General features: G+C 38.9%; 1 protein-coding gene across 3 annotated transcripts in view; it reads right to left on the bottom strand.

Annotated features, from left to right (window-relative positions):
• Positions 1 to 410: 410 nt before the first annotated feature.
• The window catches only part of LOC138712585 (mucin-2-like), a 34,593-nt gene continuing 19,557 nt past the window's right edge, over positions 411 to 15,446 (bottom strand). For all 3 annotated transcript variants that reach the window (XM_069844538.1, XM_069844553.1, XM_069844544.1), the window contains one exon: positions 411 to 8,444. In XM_069844538.1, the coding sequence (XP_069700639.1) occupies positions 796 to 3,477 (2,682 nt within the window). In that variant the 5' untranslated portion in view covers positions 3,478 to 8,444 and the 3' untranslated portion in view covers positions 411 to 795. The remainder of the gene's footprint in view (positions 8,445 to 15,446) is intronic.

Consider the following 15,446-nt stretch of genomic DNA (forward strand, 5'->3'; position numbering starts at 1 on the left):
GTGCTGCTTATATAGGCTACAGTGGAGAACTCTGGTGGACAAACAACACACTATAGATTTTCCTGAATTTATTCTAAGTCCTGTGTTCAAGGAGGGCAAATATTTGTGAAGTTATGCTACACTGCAGAACTCTGCTGTACTGAGCAATATACTCAGGACGCCAGAGTTCTGCAGTGTAGCATAACTTCACAAATATTTGCCCTCCTTGAACACAGGACTTAGAATAAATTCAGGAAGATCTGTAGTGTGTTGTTTGTCCACTAGAGTACTCCACTGTAGCCTATATAAGCAGCACTTAGAAAATAAATGGCTTCATTTGCTCTCCACATCCCCTGCCAGCAGCTACTATAAAAGGGCCTATAAAGCGTATATATTCTATCTTTTTTGGCGGGAAAATTTTTTCAAACGTAAAGGGGTCCCTCTAGGAAAGGTGGAAGTTCCAGGAGAAAAACAGAACATAATACACATTCTCCTTCAAAAAATTTACTCATATAGCAGAATTCATGATACAAAAGATATACATCAACTATAATCTCATCTTGCTGTAACACTCAACATTCTCACAAACAGTATTGCAATCATTCCACAATTTTCTACACTCAAATCAACACAAAAATATGTACAACCCGAGTCATTTAGAAATGCATCCTGAGGAGAAACAAGCAAATTAGAGCCCTGACTTCTGCTGTACTGCTATTTAAGACCTTGCAATGAAGATTACAATTACTAGTGTCATACCAGCCACTTGACAACTGGGCAAAATATTGCCCTGGGATCAAATACAACAAACTCATATCACATCACTATCATACTTGTCATGGTTCTTATTATGGTGCTTGTCCCAGTGTTTATGGTGCTTACTGTGGAGTTTGTCACAGTGCTTATGGTGCCTGTCATGGTTCTTACTGTGGTGCTTGTCATGGTTCTTATTATGGTGCTTGTCGCAGTGCTTATGGTGTTTGTCATGGTTCCTACTGTGGAGTTTGTCGCAGTGCTTATGGTGCCTGTCATGGTTCTTACTGCGGTGCTTGTCGCAGTGTTTATGGTGCCTGTCATGGTTCTTATTATGGAGTTTGTCGCAGTGCTTATGGTGCCTGTCATGGTTCTTACTGTGGAGTTTGTCACAGTGCTTATGGCGCCTGTCATGGTTCTTACTGTGGAGTTTGTCGCAGTGCTTATGGTGCCTGTCATGGTTCTTATTATGGTGCTTGTCGCAGTGTTTATGGTGCCTGTCATGGTTCTTATTATGGTGCTTGTCGCAGTGTTTATGGTGCTTGTCATGGTTCTTACTGTGGAGTTTGTCGCAGTGCTTATGGTGCCTGTCATGGTTCTTATTGTGGTGCTTGTCCCAGTGCTTATGGTGCCTGGCATGGTTCTTATTATGGTGCTTGTCGCAGTGCTTATGGTGCCTGTCATGGTTCTTATTGTGGTGCTTGTCGCAGTGCTTATGGTGCCTGTCATGGTTCTTATTGTGGTGCTTGTCCCAGTGCTTATGGTGCCTGGCCTGGTTCTTATTATGGTGCTTGTCGCAGTGCTTATGGTGCCTGTCATGGTTCTTATTATGGTGCTTGTCGCAGTGCTTATTGTGGTTGTCATGGTTCTTATTATGGTGCTTGTCGCAGTGCTTATGGTGCCTGTCATGGTTCTTACTGTGGTGCTTGTCGCAGTGTTTATGGTGCCTGTCATGGTTCTTATTATGGTGCTTGTCGCAGTGTTTATGGTGCCTGTCATGGTTCTTATTATGGTGCTTGTCGCAGTGCTTATGGTGCCTGTCGTGGTTCTTATTATGGTGCTTGTCGCAGTGCTTATGGTGTTTGTCATGGTTCCTACTGTGGAGTTTGTCGCAGTGCTTATGGTGCCTGTCATGGTTCTTACTGTGGTGCTTGTCGCAGTGTTTATGGTGCCTGTCATGGTTCTTATTATGGTGCTTGTCGCAGTGTTTATGGTGCCTGTCATGGTTCTTATTATGGTGCTTGTCGCAGTGCTTATGGTGCCTGTCGTGGTTCTTATTATGGTGCTTGTCATGGTTCCTACTGTGGAGTTTGTCGCAGTGCTTATGGTGCCTGTCATGGTTCTTACTGTGGAGTTTGTCTCAGTGCTTATGGTGCCTTTCATGGTTCTTACTGTGGAGTTTGTCTCAGTGCTTATGGTGCCTGTCATGGTTCTTACTGTGGAGTTTGTCACAGTGTTTATGGTGCCTGTCATGGTTCTTACTGTGGAGTTTGTCGCAGTGCTTATGGTGCCTGTCATGGTTCTTATTATGGTGCTTGTCGCAGTGTTTATGGTGCCTGTCATGGTTCTTATTATGGTGCTTGTCGCAGTGTTTATGGTGCTTGTCATGGTTCTTACTGTGGAGTTTGTCGCAGTGCTTATGGTGCCTGTCATGGTTCTTATTGTGGTGCTTGTCCCAGTGCTTATGGTGCCTGGCATGGTTCTTATTATGGTGCTTGTCGCAGTGCTTATGGTGCCTGTCATGGTTCTTATTGTGGTGCTTGTCGCAGTGCTTATGGTGCCTGTCATGGTTCTTATTGTGGTGCTTGTCCCAGTGCTTATGGTGCCTGGCATGGTTCTTATTATGGTGCTTGTCGCAGTGCTTATGGTGCCTGTCATGGTTCTTATTATGGTGCTTGTCGCAGTGCTTATGGTGCTTGTCATGGTTCTTATTGTGGTGCTTGTCGCAGTGCTTATGGTGCCTGTCATGGTTCTTATTGTGGTGCTTGTCGCAGTGCTTATGGTGCCTGTCATGGTTCTTATTGTGGTGCTTGTCGCAGTGCTTATGGTGCCTGTCATGGTCCTTATTGTGGTGCTTGTCGCAGTGCTTATGGTGCTTGTCATGGTTCTTATTGTGGTGCTTGTCGCAGTGCTTATGGTGCCTGTCATGGTCCTTATTGTGGTGCTTGTCGCAGTGCTTATGGTGCCTGTCATGGTTCTTATTATGGTGCTTGTCGCAGTGCTTATGGTGCTTGTCATGGTTCTTATTATGGTGCTTGTCGCAGTGCTTATGGTGTTTGTCATGGTTCCTACTGTGGAGTTTGTCGCAGTGCTTATGGTGCCTGTGATGGTTCTTATTATGGTGCTTGTCGCAGTGCTTATGGTGCCTGTGATGGTTCTTATTATGGTGCTTGTCGCAGTGCTTATGGTGCTTGTCATGGTTCTTATTATGGTGCTTGTCGCAGTGCTTATGGTGCCTGTCATGGTTCTTATTATGGTGCTTGTCGCAGTGTTTATGGTGCTTGTCATGGTTCTTACTGTGGAGTTTGTCGCAGTGCTTATGGTGCCTGTCATGGTTCTTATTATGGTGCTTGTCGCAGTGCTTATGGTGCTTGTCATGGTTCCTATTATGGTGCTTGTCGCAGTGCTTATTGTGCCTGTCATGGTTCTTATTGGTCCTTGTTGTCTATGTTGTGGTTCTTGTCTGTCTTGGTCCTTGTCATGACCCTTATCATTATCTTTGTTGTCTTTGTCATGATGCTCCATTTGTCATTTCATAATATTATATTTTTTCCATCTGGCAAGTCACATGGTACCTTCCATATTTTCATAAAGGATAAAAGATCATGCACATAAACTGAGACCTATACCAGAAATAAACTGAGAAACATTTTGCACTGATGTGTACTTTGGGGTAGAGTTGCAAAAAGAGTGACAGCTGGGTGAAAATACACACGCATAACCTAAAGTCTTCCTGCATGTCTACATCTATAATGTCAAAACTCACAAAATTCATGGCCAGTTTCATCAATCTGTTAAAATGAATAACTATTAAATCTTTTGTTAATGTAACACTCCACTTTTATGCTGTTAAGTGTACATACTAGTTAAATGTTTAAGATGGCAGCAACAGAAATTATTTTCCTGAACAATATACCTACAAGAATTGAACCCAGAATAAATTATGTATTGATACATTCAGACTGTTAAAAACTGTCTTAGCATCGATACAGAAAGAAATCGAAACGAGGTTAGAATGTCCCATGAACAGAAACCTGTTATATGCTGGATATTTAGGATATGAAGAACTAAGATCAGGTTTTTTTGAAAGTATATATTGTAACTTTTAGAGCGTTAATTTGAATTTTACAATGTTTTAATGAAAAGGGGGGAGAGCTTACAACATGGCACTATTTTTAAGGCGATGTATTATAATATATTTAAACCAATCGCGTAACACTTTTATGGGGGGGGGGGGGGGGAACAGCAGCACTTCATTTTAAGCTTTTGACACGACACTGATAAAAATTTGCTGTTGATCACGAAAATTTCAAACAAAGTTTACACTTTTTGAATAGCAGGGGACAGTTGCAAGGGATTATCCTTTTACTCGGTTAAAATGCTCTGAGAACTGATAAGTCTGCATTCAGTCTATTTCAACATCGCAAACATTTCTTTAAAAAAATTGAATAAATAACTGGAAGGGAATCTTGCAATGCTGTCTGTTCCAAACAATGGATTCTTCTTCTTCTTTTAGGCTCTACAACTTTATTTGCTGAACATTTTGGTTTTTTCTACAATTTTTTCACCATTCTTTCCTATCTTGTGTATACATCCTCCAATTTTTAATCTTCATTTCTTTCAGGTCATTTATTACATCATCCTCTCATATGATCTTTGGTCTTTCCTATGCTCTTGTTCCTATTGGTGTCCATTTAAATACTTCCTTGACTATTCTTTCATCTGATATGCCGATTATATGGCCGAACGATCTTAATCTTTGTGATTTAATAAAATTAATAGTATTTCCATTTTTATTATTATTTCTCCCAACTCTCCAACTTCCATTCTTCTCTTTGATTGGTTCATACATTTTTCTCAATAGTTTTCTTTCAAATACTAATAATTTCTGGTTATCTACTTTTTAAATACTCATGTTTCACACGCATAAGTTATTATGGGTCTTATTATCATACTGTATAGCCTCAATTTTGCTTTTGTAAATAATAATTTACTTTTGAACAGATCTAAATTTGTGTAATAGGCTTTATTTCCGGATATCATTGCTTTGATTTCTTCCTCAATGGAGTTAATACCTTTCACTATGTTGTTGTTGTTATCTAATGCCGGGGTTTAGCAATGAAGCCATTAGCGTTCTTGCTCTCCAATATTTCTCTGTGGTGGATCCATCAGGTAGAACTTCACAGGTTATGAGATGATCTTCAGTCATTTCTTCTTCTTTGTTGCATAGAGAGCAATTTGGATTCGTGTAAATTCCTATTTTATTCAAGTGTTTGGCCAAATAATCGTGTTCTGTAAGCAGTCTGAATTTTGCTACTGCAGATTTACGTGGGATTTCTGGAATAATTTGTTTTTTTTTTTTGTTTGTTTTTTTTTTTATTAAAATGCTCCATTTTTTATCTTTGGCTTTGGTACATAGTGCTTGGGTTTTGCTTGACTTTATATTTATTTTTAATTAGTCTTTTGATGGATGTAAAAGGTACGCTTGTATTTGTATTCTGTATTAAATTGGATCCTTTCTTGGCAAGAAAGTCAGCAGTTTCATTTCCAGCAATTCCGCAATGTGCAGGTATCCACTGCAATTGAATTATTTTCTGTAGTTTTTGAAGTTGTTGGATCATTTTGTGACATTCTTTAATTTGGATTGACATCATTTTATATGAATTTACTGCATATAATGCTGCTTTAGAATCAGAGAGAATGACAGCATTTTGAAATTGATCTATTCTGTACAGTAGGTGTTGGAGTGAGATATGAATAGCCGTTATTTCCGCATCAAAATTTGTTGTATGATGTCCTGCTGGTTGATAAAATGAGAATAACACACACGTAATTCCTGATCCTGAGTTGTTATACCTTTCACTATTGTGTCTAGATATTTAAAAGAATTACGAGGGAGATCCAGGAAATAACGACCGTACGCACATACTCACCCCGCAGCTGACTCCCCTTCCTTGTTTGAAGGTCAACTGACTTTCTTAACATGTGTTCTCATAATGTTGTGAGTAATGGTTGTAACAATTCGCCATTGTGCATTTTGTGTTACTTCAAAATGAACGACGTGATTGATAATCCCGCCGACTGTGAGGTGAGGAGTGTGATTCGATTTTTGAATGCCCGACATTTGAAACCTGCAGAAATTTACAGGCAATTGAAAGAAGTGTATGGTGATACTGTAATGAATGAAAGAAATGTGAGAAAATGGTGCGAAATGTTCAACAATGGGCGAACAAATGTCCATGATGAAACTCGACCCGGACGCCCATCACTCATCACAGAAGACCTGAAGACTAAAGTGAACGACAGAATCTTGCAAGACAGGCGCACATCACTCGACGAATTGCATATTGCCTTTCCTGACATTTCTCGTTCTTTGCTTGGTGAAATTGTGTCGCAACATCTTGGCTACCACAAAATCTGTGCCCGCCCGCACACTGCTGCTTCAGCTCGAGAATTGCTGGATCAATTCGGTTGGGAAATCTTTGATCATCCGCCCTATAGTTCAGACCTTGCTCCTGGCGATTTTCACCTTTTCACTAAGCTGAAAGACTTTCTGGGTGGTACGCGTTTTGGAAGTGATGAAGAGTTTAAGAAGACAGTGAACACCTGGCTTAATGAACTGGCGGCAGAGGAGTATAACACGGGAATTCTAAAGCTAGTGAACACATACGACAAATGTTTAAATGTAGGTGGTGATTATGTAGAGAAGTAAAGGAACTTCAGTTATGTAACAGACTTTGTTTTTTCAAATAAATATATATTTTTTTAATTATTACAACAAAACGGTCGTTATTTCCTGGATCCCCCTCGTAAATTGTTCAATCTATTCGTTGTTAGTCAGTAAACTGTTTAGGTTATTTTTATTAAATAATGGATAAGGACTGCCAAATTGGACGTTATTAGATCCCATCACACTTATGTTTTATTCACTGCAAAGTGAAAATTAAAAGTGAAATTTGGAAAATAATATAGGAAGAGGAAACCCAGTTTCAAACCAATGCAGTACCTGCTAGCCAAGATTCTATGCTCAAAGGTTATTTAATTTACAGGCATTTAGAGCAAATGCAAGCTGAATAATGTACATACATGCTGCCTGGACATATTTCCTTTAAAGCAGGATACAGAACTACTGCAATAGTTTTATAGCATCCCATGCCTGTGACATTTTAGATGCAATTGCACGCATTATGAAATTCCACTGGAAAATATTAATATCACTAAAAAGAACAATTTTCAACACCTATGCAACTCTATTAATGAGGGCATCGCCATGTGGTACTTTGGGTCTTGAAAGCTTTTACGACAATTCCCTGCGAGGTAATGCAAAATAAACAAAACACTAATGCAAAGCGAGGCATAGGCGGTGTTCAGAGTACTAGCACGGTATTGTCGAAGCCTCCTAGAATCTTACAACCCACCATACTCAACTTGACTTAACAATCTGTTAAGAAAATATTCAGAAAATAGAGAAGAGCAATATTTGTAATGGGCTGTCAAACCACCAACAGATATTGTTGAAACTGGCCATGATTACGTGATTTAAGGTTTTACAGAAATTTATCTAATCTGTATATACAGTACAGTAAAGCTTGGATTATGAGTAACTTGGTTTGCGAGTGTTTTGCAAAATGAACAAACAATGAGGAAATATTTTTGTTTAATAAACGATGTCTCCCAATATCAACAGTACGATTTGTATGTAACGTGCACCGCTTATGAATAACAGCAAGAGGCAATAGAGCTGATCTCGTCTGAGGAGGAAGAAGAGAAAAGAGCAGATGAATTCCTCACTTCAAATGAGATTAAAGAGGAGTGTAAAAAGTGGGAGCAGTACAAAATTTTGTTCAAATTCACCATCCCGATAAGGTTGTAGCAGTGCATGTGATAAATCTGTTTAAAGACAACGCAATGTCACATTTCTGTAATGTCATCAAAACGAGGCAAAAGCAGGTGACGTTGGATAGGTAGTCAGTCAAAGCAAAAGATTCCAGTCAGTCAAGCAGTCAGAAGTGATTCTGTTAGTGACAGTGAAAATACTTTCTTTAAATATTCAAGAAGTTTACTAAGCAGTAAAACAGGTGAAAGACACTCAAAAACAAAATACAGTGAAGTAATTTGAGTTGCACTATTGTATTGAATTTTACCTAAATTATACTGTACTTTATATGAATAAAAGGTTGTGAAACAAATTAATCTGAGTTTTCATTGTTTTTATGGATAAAGTTGCTTTGATGTGCGAGTGTTTTGGATTAAGAGCACTTTTCAATACGAATTATGCTTGTAGTCTAAAGTTTTTACTGTATGCAATATATTTTAATCACATAATCTGATTTAAACTATTCTGATATAATTTGCATTCCAATTCATTAGTTTCTAATGCATTCCAACCTCTATCTCACGACATCCACGTCCAAGTCCTTCACTTCTTCACACCAGTTCTGCTCGTTGATCTCAGAAGAACTGCACTCTTCCTCTGCCCATGAAGAAAAGATCTGCAAAAGAATTAGAAAGAATATCAGCTCAATGTTAGGTGAAAAACACATTATGTATTTTATAATTTCCGTTTCTGTTCCTTCATTTGAAGTATAAAGTATTGTAATTCTTTTTATTTAGTTGGTTATTTAACGACGCTGTATCAACTACTAGGTTATTTTAGCATCGACATTGGTGATAGCGAGATGAGGCCAAAGATTCGCCATAGATTACCTGACATTCACCTTACGGTTGGGGAAAACCTCGGAAAAAACCCAACCAGGTAATCAGCCCAAGCGGGGATCGAACCCGTGCCTGAGCGCAACTTCAGACCAGGAGGCAAGCGGCTTGACCGACTGAGCCACGCTGGTGGCAATTGTGATTCTGCAGGAAGTCAGATATTCACAAAGTACGGTACACATTTTCAGCAATACTGGTACTGTGAAAGCAATCTGCTTGTGTACAGCATTTCTCCTACACAACTGTCCAGTTTTTACCATATTCAATTTCTACGAGTCAACTCTTTTTTTGTCAGGTGTTTCTGCTTTTAACAGCTACGTCTAATCAGTGGCGGTTCCTCCATGGAACAGAGGGAACAGGCTGTTCCCTTCCTCCCTGCCCCCTTAACTGAGATTGTGAAATATACTTCATTTTAAAGGATAGGCCTACTTGCAGTTTTCGAAAAGCGAAAACAGCTATCGTTAGCAGGTTTATTGCAGTGAAGTGGAAACGACTCGAGTCCTTCCCGTGTGCAGTGCGTGATGATGTGAGTGGGAGTCTCAAGCAATGTTTTCTCCGAAGCAGGCTCAAGCGGACACGAACTAAAAGTACGATCACACGTAGCTACTTTTGCAGTGCTGCAGTACAAAAAACTGCGCAACTCTTGTACTGCGACGTGTGAACAATGGTGCAACCCGAAAAGTAGCGGCTGCCGAACCTGCTGCCCGCTACTTTTCCATGCTGCGCGCAACTTAAAAGTAGCGACGTGTGAACAGGGTTCTCAGGGTTGCAGCCGCAGCATTTTTGATATTGGTTTTGTTGAAACTTTTGCTGCGGTTGCGACCAGTGTTACCACCCAAATGTGTCAATGATACTTTTATTGTTTGGATATATTTTAATGTTAAATGTGATGAAAATAAATTATTTGTAACAGTTATTAAATGCACAACACAGTCTGAGCATAATTGCTGACGACATAATTCATTTTTTAAATTTTCCATAGCGTAGTTCCAAACAGGAGGGTTGCCAACATTGATTACGTGAATATACTGTTGGTTATCATTTAAGTATATAGGTGTTTTTAAAAGCTTTATAGTAAAAATAATGTCAATTTCTGAATACTAGATACGACAGAAAAGCAAATAATAGATAAGGAAGCTTTCACATGAGTTTCTTAATGCGAACATAACCACAAAATGTATATTGAGAAGTCAATACGGAGATGGAAACCTGCAGCATGACTGCGGCTGCAAAAGTAGCGCCTTGTGTGTGAACAGACTCGCAACCTCCAGTTGCAACTTTTGCAGCACTCGGGTTGCGCAGCACGAAAAGTAGCGTGCAGCGCACTACTTTTGGCTTAAGTGTGAACACGACACGCAACTTTTGCAGCTGCAGTATAAAAGTAGCGACGTGTGACCGTACCTTTACCCGAGTATCGCTGGAAGCTGTAGAAGTTACCTCTTCCAGCTTTCTTTGCAGAGTATTGAGAAGTGTAAAATACACTGTTTTGTCAAGCTAGTTTATTTATATAGTGATAATTCGGAAAACAATTAAGTTCGAAGAGTTTTTCGTGTGACATAATATTGTGTGTGAAATTATACAACAGATCTTAAAAAGCTGTACGATTTACGCATTCGCCGGCCTGAGTTATATCTTGAAGCAGTAATTAGGAGAGGGAGAGACCGATTTAATAGCGAAGTGATATCTCCATATTTTAGTTACTTGTATTCGCGGGGATGTTCTGGCGACTTGGTTAGAATTAGTTTCCCACGCAGGTGTTTCGCCTCCTTGAGTCACTTGTCAGCATCGGACAGATTTACGGCCACCTTGTGCGGGGTTTTGTATATAGAGATTCATTAAAGCGTAAAATCCGAGAGTTGGACTGGACCCGTGGGAAAGCTATTGCAAAGCTCGGGGTTTTCCAAAAGACCGGGGATTCTCGAAAGATCTACTAACTAATTTGATGTTGTGGGAAGTCTGAAGTCTAAATTTAGAGATGACGTATTTCGCGACCAATGAGAAGAGATCTCGGTTCAGCTTATGAGGTCACTTTGGACCAATAGAGAATAGATTTTAGGTCAGTTAAGTGACGTAGTTGTTAGCCAATAGGATAGTTAGTTTTAGCGTACGATAGGTTTTTATAAATAAGGGTGACGGGGCGCGGAGAGCACTACTTCTTTTCGTGTCGACGGCCCTACATACGGAGCAGATCTTTTCTCGTGTCGACAGCCCCACACACTGAGCTTTTTGGTGTCGGCGGCCCAACTTAATAGTCTTTCTTCCGGTGAAGACTCGATAGATAGAACTTTGTCATCGACGAGACTACTCGTCAACGTTTAGGAGTTTCGATCTTAGTGTATTGAACAAAGAATTGAAGTTATAGCATTGGACAGAGCATATTCAGCGCTGCCATAGAGTCGATACAGAAGTGCGACCAACGATTGAATTACAAGTTCAGCCGGAAATACATACTCAAGGGTTTACCAAGTGAATACGACAATAAACTTATAGTTTTGGAATCAACACTGCCTTTTATATAAGTAGCCGGCTTGGTATTATTCCCGACATCATCCTGCACCACAACAGTACCTCGGCTACCCTGAGTGGATCTCACGCTACACAGAGCGTCGAAATAGGGTGGGCTGGCGCCCACTACTTAAAACAACAATAAATTTGCCTACCCTATTCGCGCTACTCGACGGACGAGTGCTGACAGCCATGGACCAGCAGGCTGATATGAGTGAGGGACATCAGCCGTACATCATCTCCGATTGAGGACCACAACCGAGACGCATCCACCCACAAATGGCGCCCAACGTGGGGCCTCAATAACGATATCCACCCTCAAATGGCGCCCAACGTGGGGCCCCAATAACACCCTCAAATGGCGCCCAACGTGGGGCCTCAATAACGACATCCACCCTCAATCTGATGAAGTAGTGGCAATGGAACAGGTGATTCCTGCCTGTTCCAACTTCAACGAGGCCGAGCGCGAGTGCCCTGATGCAAACCAAGACAGGGAGTGTTGTGTTATCGATCAGCTGAAGTCGAGAGCATTTAGTTCGATCAATTTTGCTGAGAAAAGCGCGGTTATTTTGAATGGCAAACCTACTCCTCTCCTTACAGAACTTAAAACTAAAACAGAATCTTATACAAGACATTAATTTTCAAAGTAGTTACTATAATTCTGTGAAATGGTCAACTGGGTGCTCGTCAAGCGGTAAATTGTAGGTTTAATTATTTTTAGTTAACGGTATTATATATTTAGGCTTAATAATAATATCAATATAATATTATTAATATATTCTTTTTCTGATTGAGTTGTAACTGAAGTAAAAAAAGAAGGAATTGGTAATGTTGCTAAATCATAATGCACATTATTATTATTATTATTAGGGTTGTTTCTGCCCTGTTCCCCATCGAGAAATATCACCGCACGCCACTGCGTCTAATGCTCTTTCATCTCGACAGACGGGAGCACACTCAGCCAACTGCAACAGATAGCCAGCCTGTCGCAGAAGTTCAGCACATTACATATGGAATTATGTTATGAAGCATTGCACGATTGAGAAAGAAGCATGTTCTGACTAGTAATTATTGCAACTAACTCAGCATTTGTTTGAGATCAAACCCTGGACGTTGAGTCAAATTATTCGAGAAAATAATATACATCAAATATTTTTTGTAAAGAAATTAATATGTCACTATTTGAAATCAAACATATACAATGACAATGTTCTTCAAATTAAATGTATTGTTGTTGTTTTCTAATGCCAGGCATTTGACAAAATCATTTCACCTCTTGCACTCTAATATTTTTCAAAGATATTATCATGACTAGCCAGCCACTGAAGCACAGATTTTGAGGTGTTCCGAATCCATTTCTTGATTTGAGTTGCACAATGGGCAATTAGGGGACTGATATATTCCAATTCTATGCAGGTGTTTGGCCAAACAATCATGGCCTGTTGCCAATCTAAATGCAGCTACAGACGATTTTCGTGGTAAATCGGGAATGAACTGTGGATTTTGATGCAGAGAGTTCCATTTTTTCCCTTGAGATTTGTGTTATAAAATTTTGTTTGTTGAAGTCTAAGTATATAGATTTAATAAATCTCTTCACAGAGTAATACGTAGATTTAGTAACAGGTCTGTAAGTAGCAGTGCTGCCCTTCTTTGCTAAAGCATCCGCATTCTCGTTTCCCAGGATTCCACAATGGGATGGTATCCATTGGAATACAATTCTTTTATTGAGTGATATTAATTGAGAGAGCATTTTAGTTATTTCTGCTGTTTGAGATGAAGGTGTGTGTTTAGAGACTATTGATAGAATAGCTGCTTTGGAGTCTGACAATATAACTGCATTCTTAAATTTATTGATGTGGCATAGAAGATTCCTGAGACTTTCACTTATTGCAATGATTTCTCCATTAAAACTTGTTGTCCCATATCCAAGAGATCTATAAAGTGAGAAGAGACAGCACGTAACACCTGCACCGGCACCTTGTTCTCTGGAGATCAAGAATCCGTCGATGCATAAATGAAGCTAGTTTTGTGGAGGGTACCTAATATTAATTGTCTCTAAAGACAATTGTTTCAATATTTCAGTGTTTATTTCTGATTTCAGTATTTCTGTTAAATTCAGATTATACTCTACATTTTATAGGGTTAAAGGTTTGGTTTAATTTGTAAATTTTCTTTTAAATTCAGAAAGTTGATTTTCTGTTTTAATTCTTGAACCATGGATATGAAACTTATTTGAGTTTTTAATCTACAGAGAAGACTGTATGAATGCCAAATGTTTCCTGATAATCTGCTAAATTTAACACTTCACCCAAATGAAAATGCCTACCAACCTAAGAAAAAAAAAAAAGGTGACCACCCATGTGGTGGATTTTTTTTGGGAGCATCAGTAAAAAAAAATAACCAGAAGAAAAGTCTGCTATACAAATAGGTCATCGCGTCAGATTATTTGGGAATAACTTTATTTCCTATATCACAATTGGTATCAAAATGATAGGTGAAACAAGCCAAAGAAAATTGTTCAATTAACTTTCAATAATGAGACATACATTCTTATGGCTAGAATCGTTGACTCTATGGCAAGGGAAAAAATTACATCAGTACCATTCAAGGACTCAAAATGTGCATTTGAAACACTTCCTAGTCGCCCATGATACAATCTGTAAGTAGGTGGGAGGTGGACAGGGTTGCCAGATCCTCTCATCAGGAATCTAGGACAGGTGATAACATTGCATTCCTACATTAACATGACTACACTAACTTACAAATGGCTTTTAAGGAACCCGAAGGTTCATTGCCGCCCTCACATAAGCCCGCCATCAGTCCCTATCCTGAGCAAGAATAATCCACATGTTGTAACTAGTAATTATTGGAACTAACTCAGCATTTGCTTGAGATCAAACTTTGGACTTTGAGTCAAATTATTCGAGAAAATAATATACATCAAATATTATTTTTTGTAAAGAAATTAATGTGTCACCATTTGAAATCAAACAAATACAGTGAAACCTCTCCTTACGGACACCCCCAAGATACAGACATTCCTCAAATATGGACAGATTTTTAATGTCCCAACTGAAATAATATAGAAATAATGATAAATTTAACTCTCGTTTACGGACATTCTCAGACACGGACTCGGACAGCTGTTTCACAGTCCTAAAGCTTGCTTTACCTCCTGACTGCGGACAGAACTTGGTTTTCAAGACATAATATGTTACAAAAATGGAAAATTTAGTTTTGAGAACTGTATAGAAATTCCTTAACATGAAAGAAGACAATAAGGGTCTCGTAGGCTACCACTAGCCTAGCCAGGATACCCCTTGTTAGCTGGAAGCAGGTGGATAAATGAAATCATAAACTTTAACCTGTCTGATGGGTCCAAGGTTTCCGCGATTGTGAAATTGTATTCGACACATGATAGGGTTAGTAGGATTATTCTCTTCACTTCAATCAGTTGTTCTGTTTCGAGAGACATGGACCTGAACGTAAAGGTTAAGTTGAAAACTGTAAATTACAGTACTGCATAACTGTAGACCTAGAATAAAATTGCATGGCACAGTACTTATTTCAGTTTTCGGTCTTATCTACTGTAGTTCAGAGTTACAAAGAATTTACTGTAGTACAGTAGACTGTATTTAGAATTAAACTACAGTAATACATTTCATTTAAAGCGTGAAGGGATACATAATGCATATTATAAATTTACTGATAGATTGGGGATCCTCCCTCCCAATAAAGGACACTTCCCAGATGCGGATAGGTTGTTCTGTCCCTTTGATGTCCGTGAATGAGAGATTTCACTGTACAATGACAATATTCTTAAAATTAAATGTAACACTTCACCCAAATGAAAATGCTTACCAACGTAAGAAATAAAAAAAGGTGGAACGTGACTACACATTTAAATTAATTCAATTTGCAATAGAACTGATTTTATTTGTGTTGTGTGTTTCTACTAATTATATTGGGCCTAAACCTTTTATTTTGTTACGTATTTGCTACATCATGAAATTTCCTTTCAATTATTGGTAAGGTGTGGAAAAATAATGTCTGATACAGCTTGATCTATAAACAATAAAGATACTACAGTATTAATATTAACATTTTTACTCCAATACAATCCGAGAGGTGGCGCCAGGCAGTATTGACAAAGATGTCCAACAAAGGTTGGACAGGGTCTTGAAAAAATGAATGAGAAATTTTAAAAATAATTTTATACAATTGGGCAAAAAATTGTATTTGTCCAATTATTTTGACATTCCGGGACAAATGTAACT

Source organism: Periplaneta americana, chromosome 2 (assembly GCF_040183065.1).
Source record: "Periplaneta americana isolate PAMFEO1 chromosome 2, P.americana_PAMFEO1_priV1, whole genome shotgun sequence".
NCBI classification, from domain to species: Eukaryota; Metazoa; Arthropoda; class Insecta; order Blattodea; family Blattidae; genus Periplaneta; species Periplaneta americana.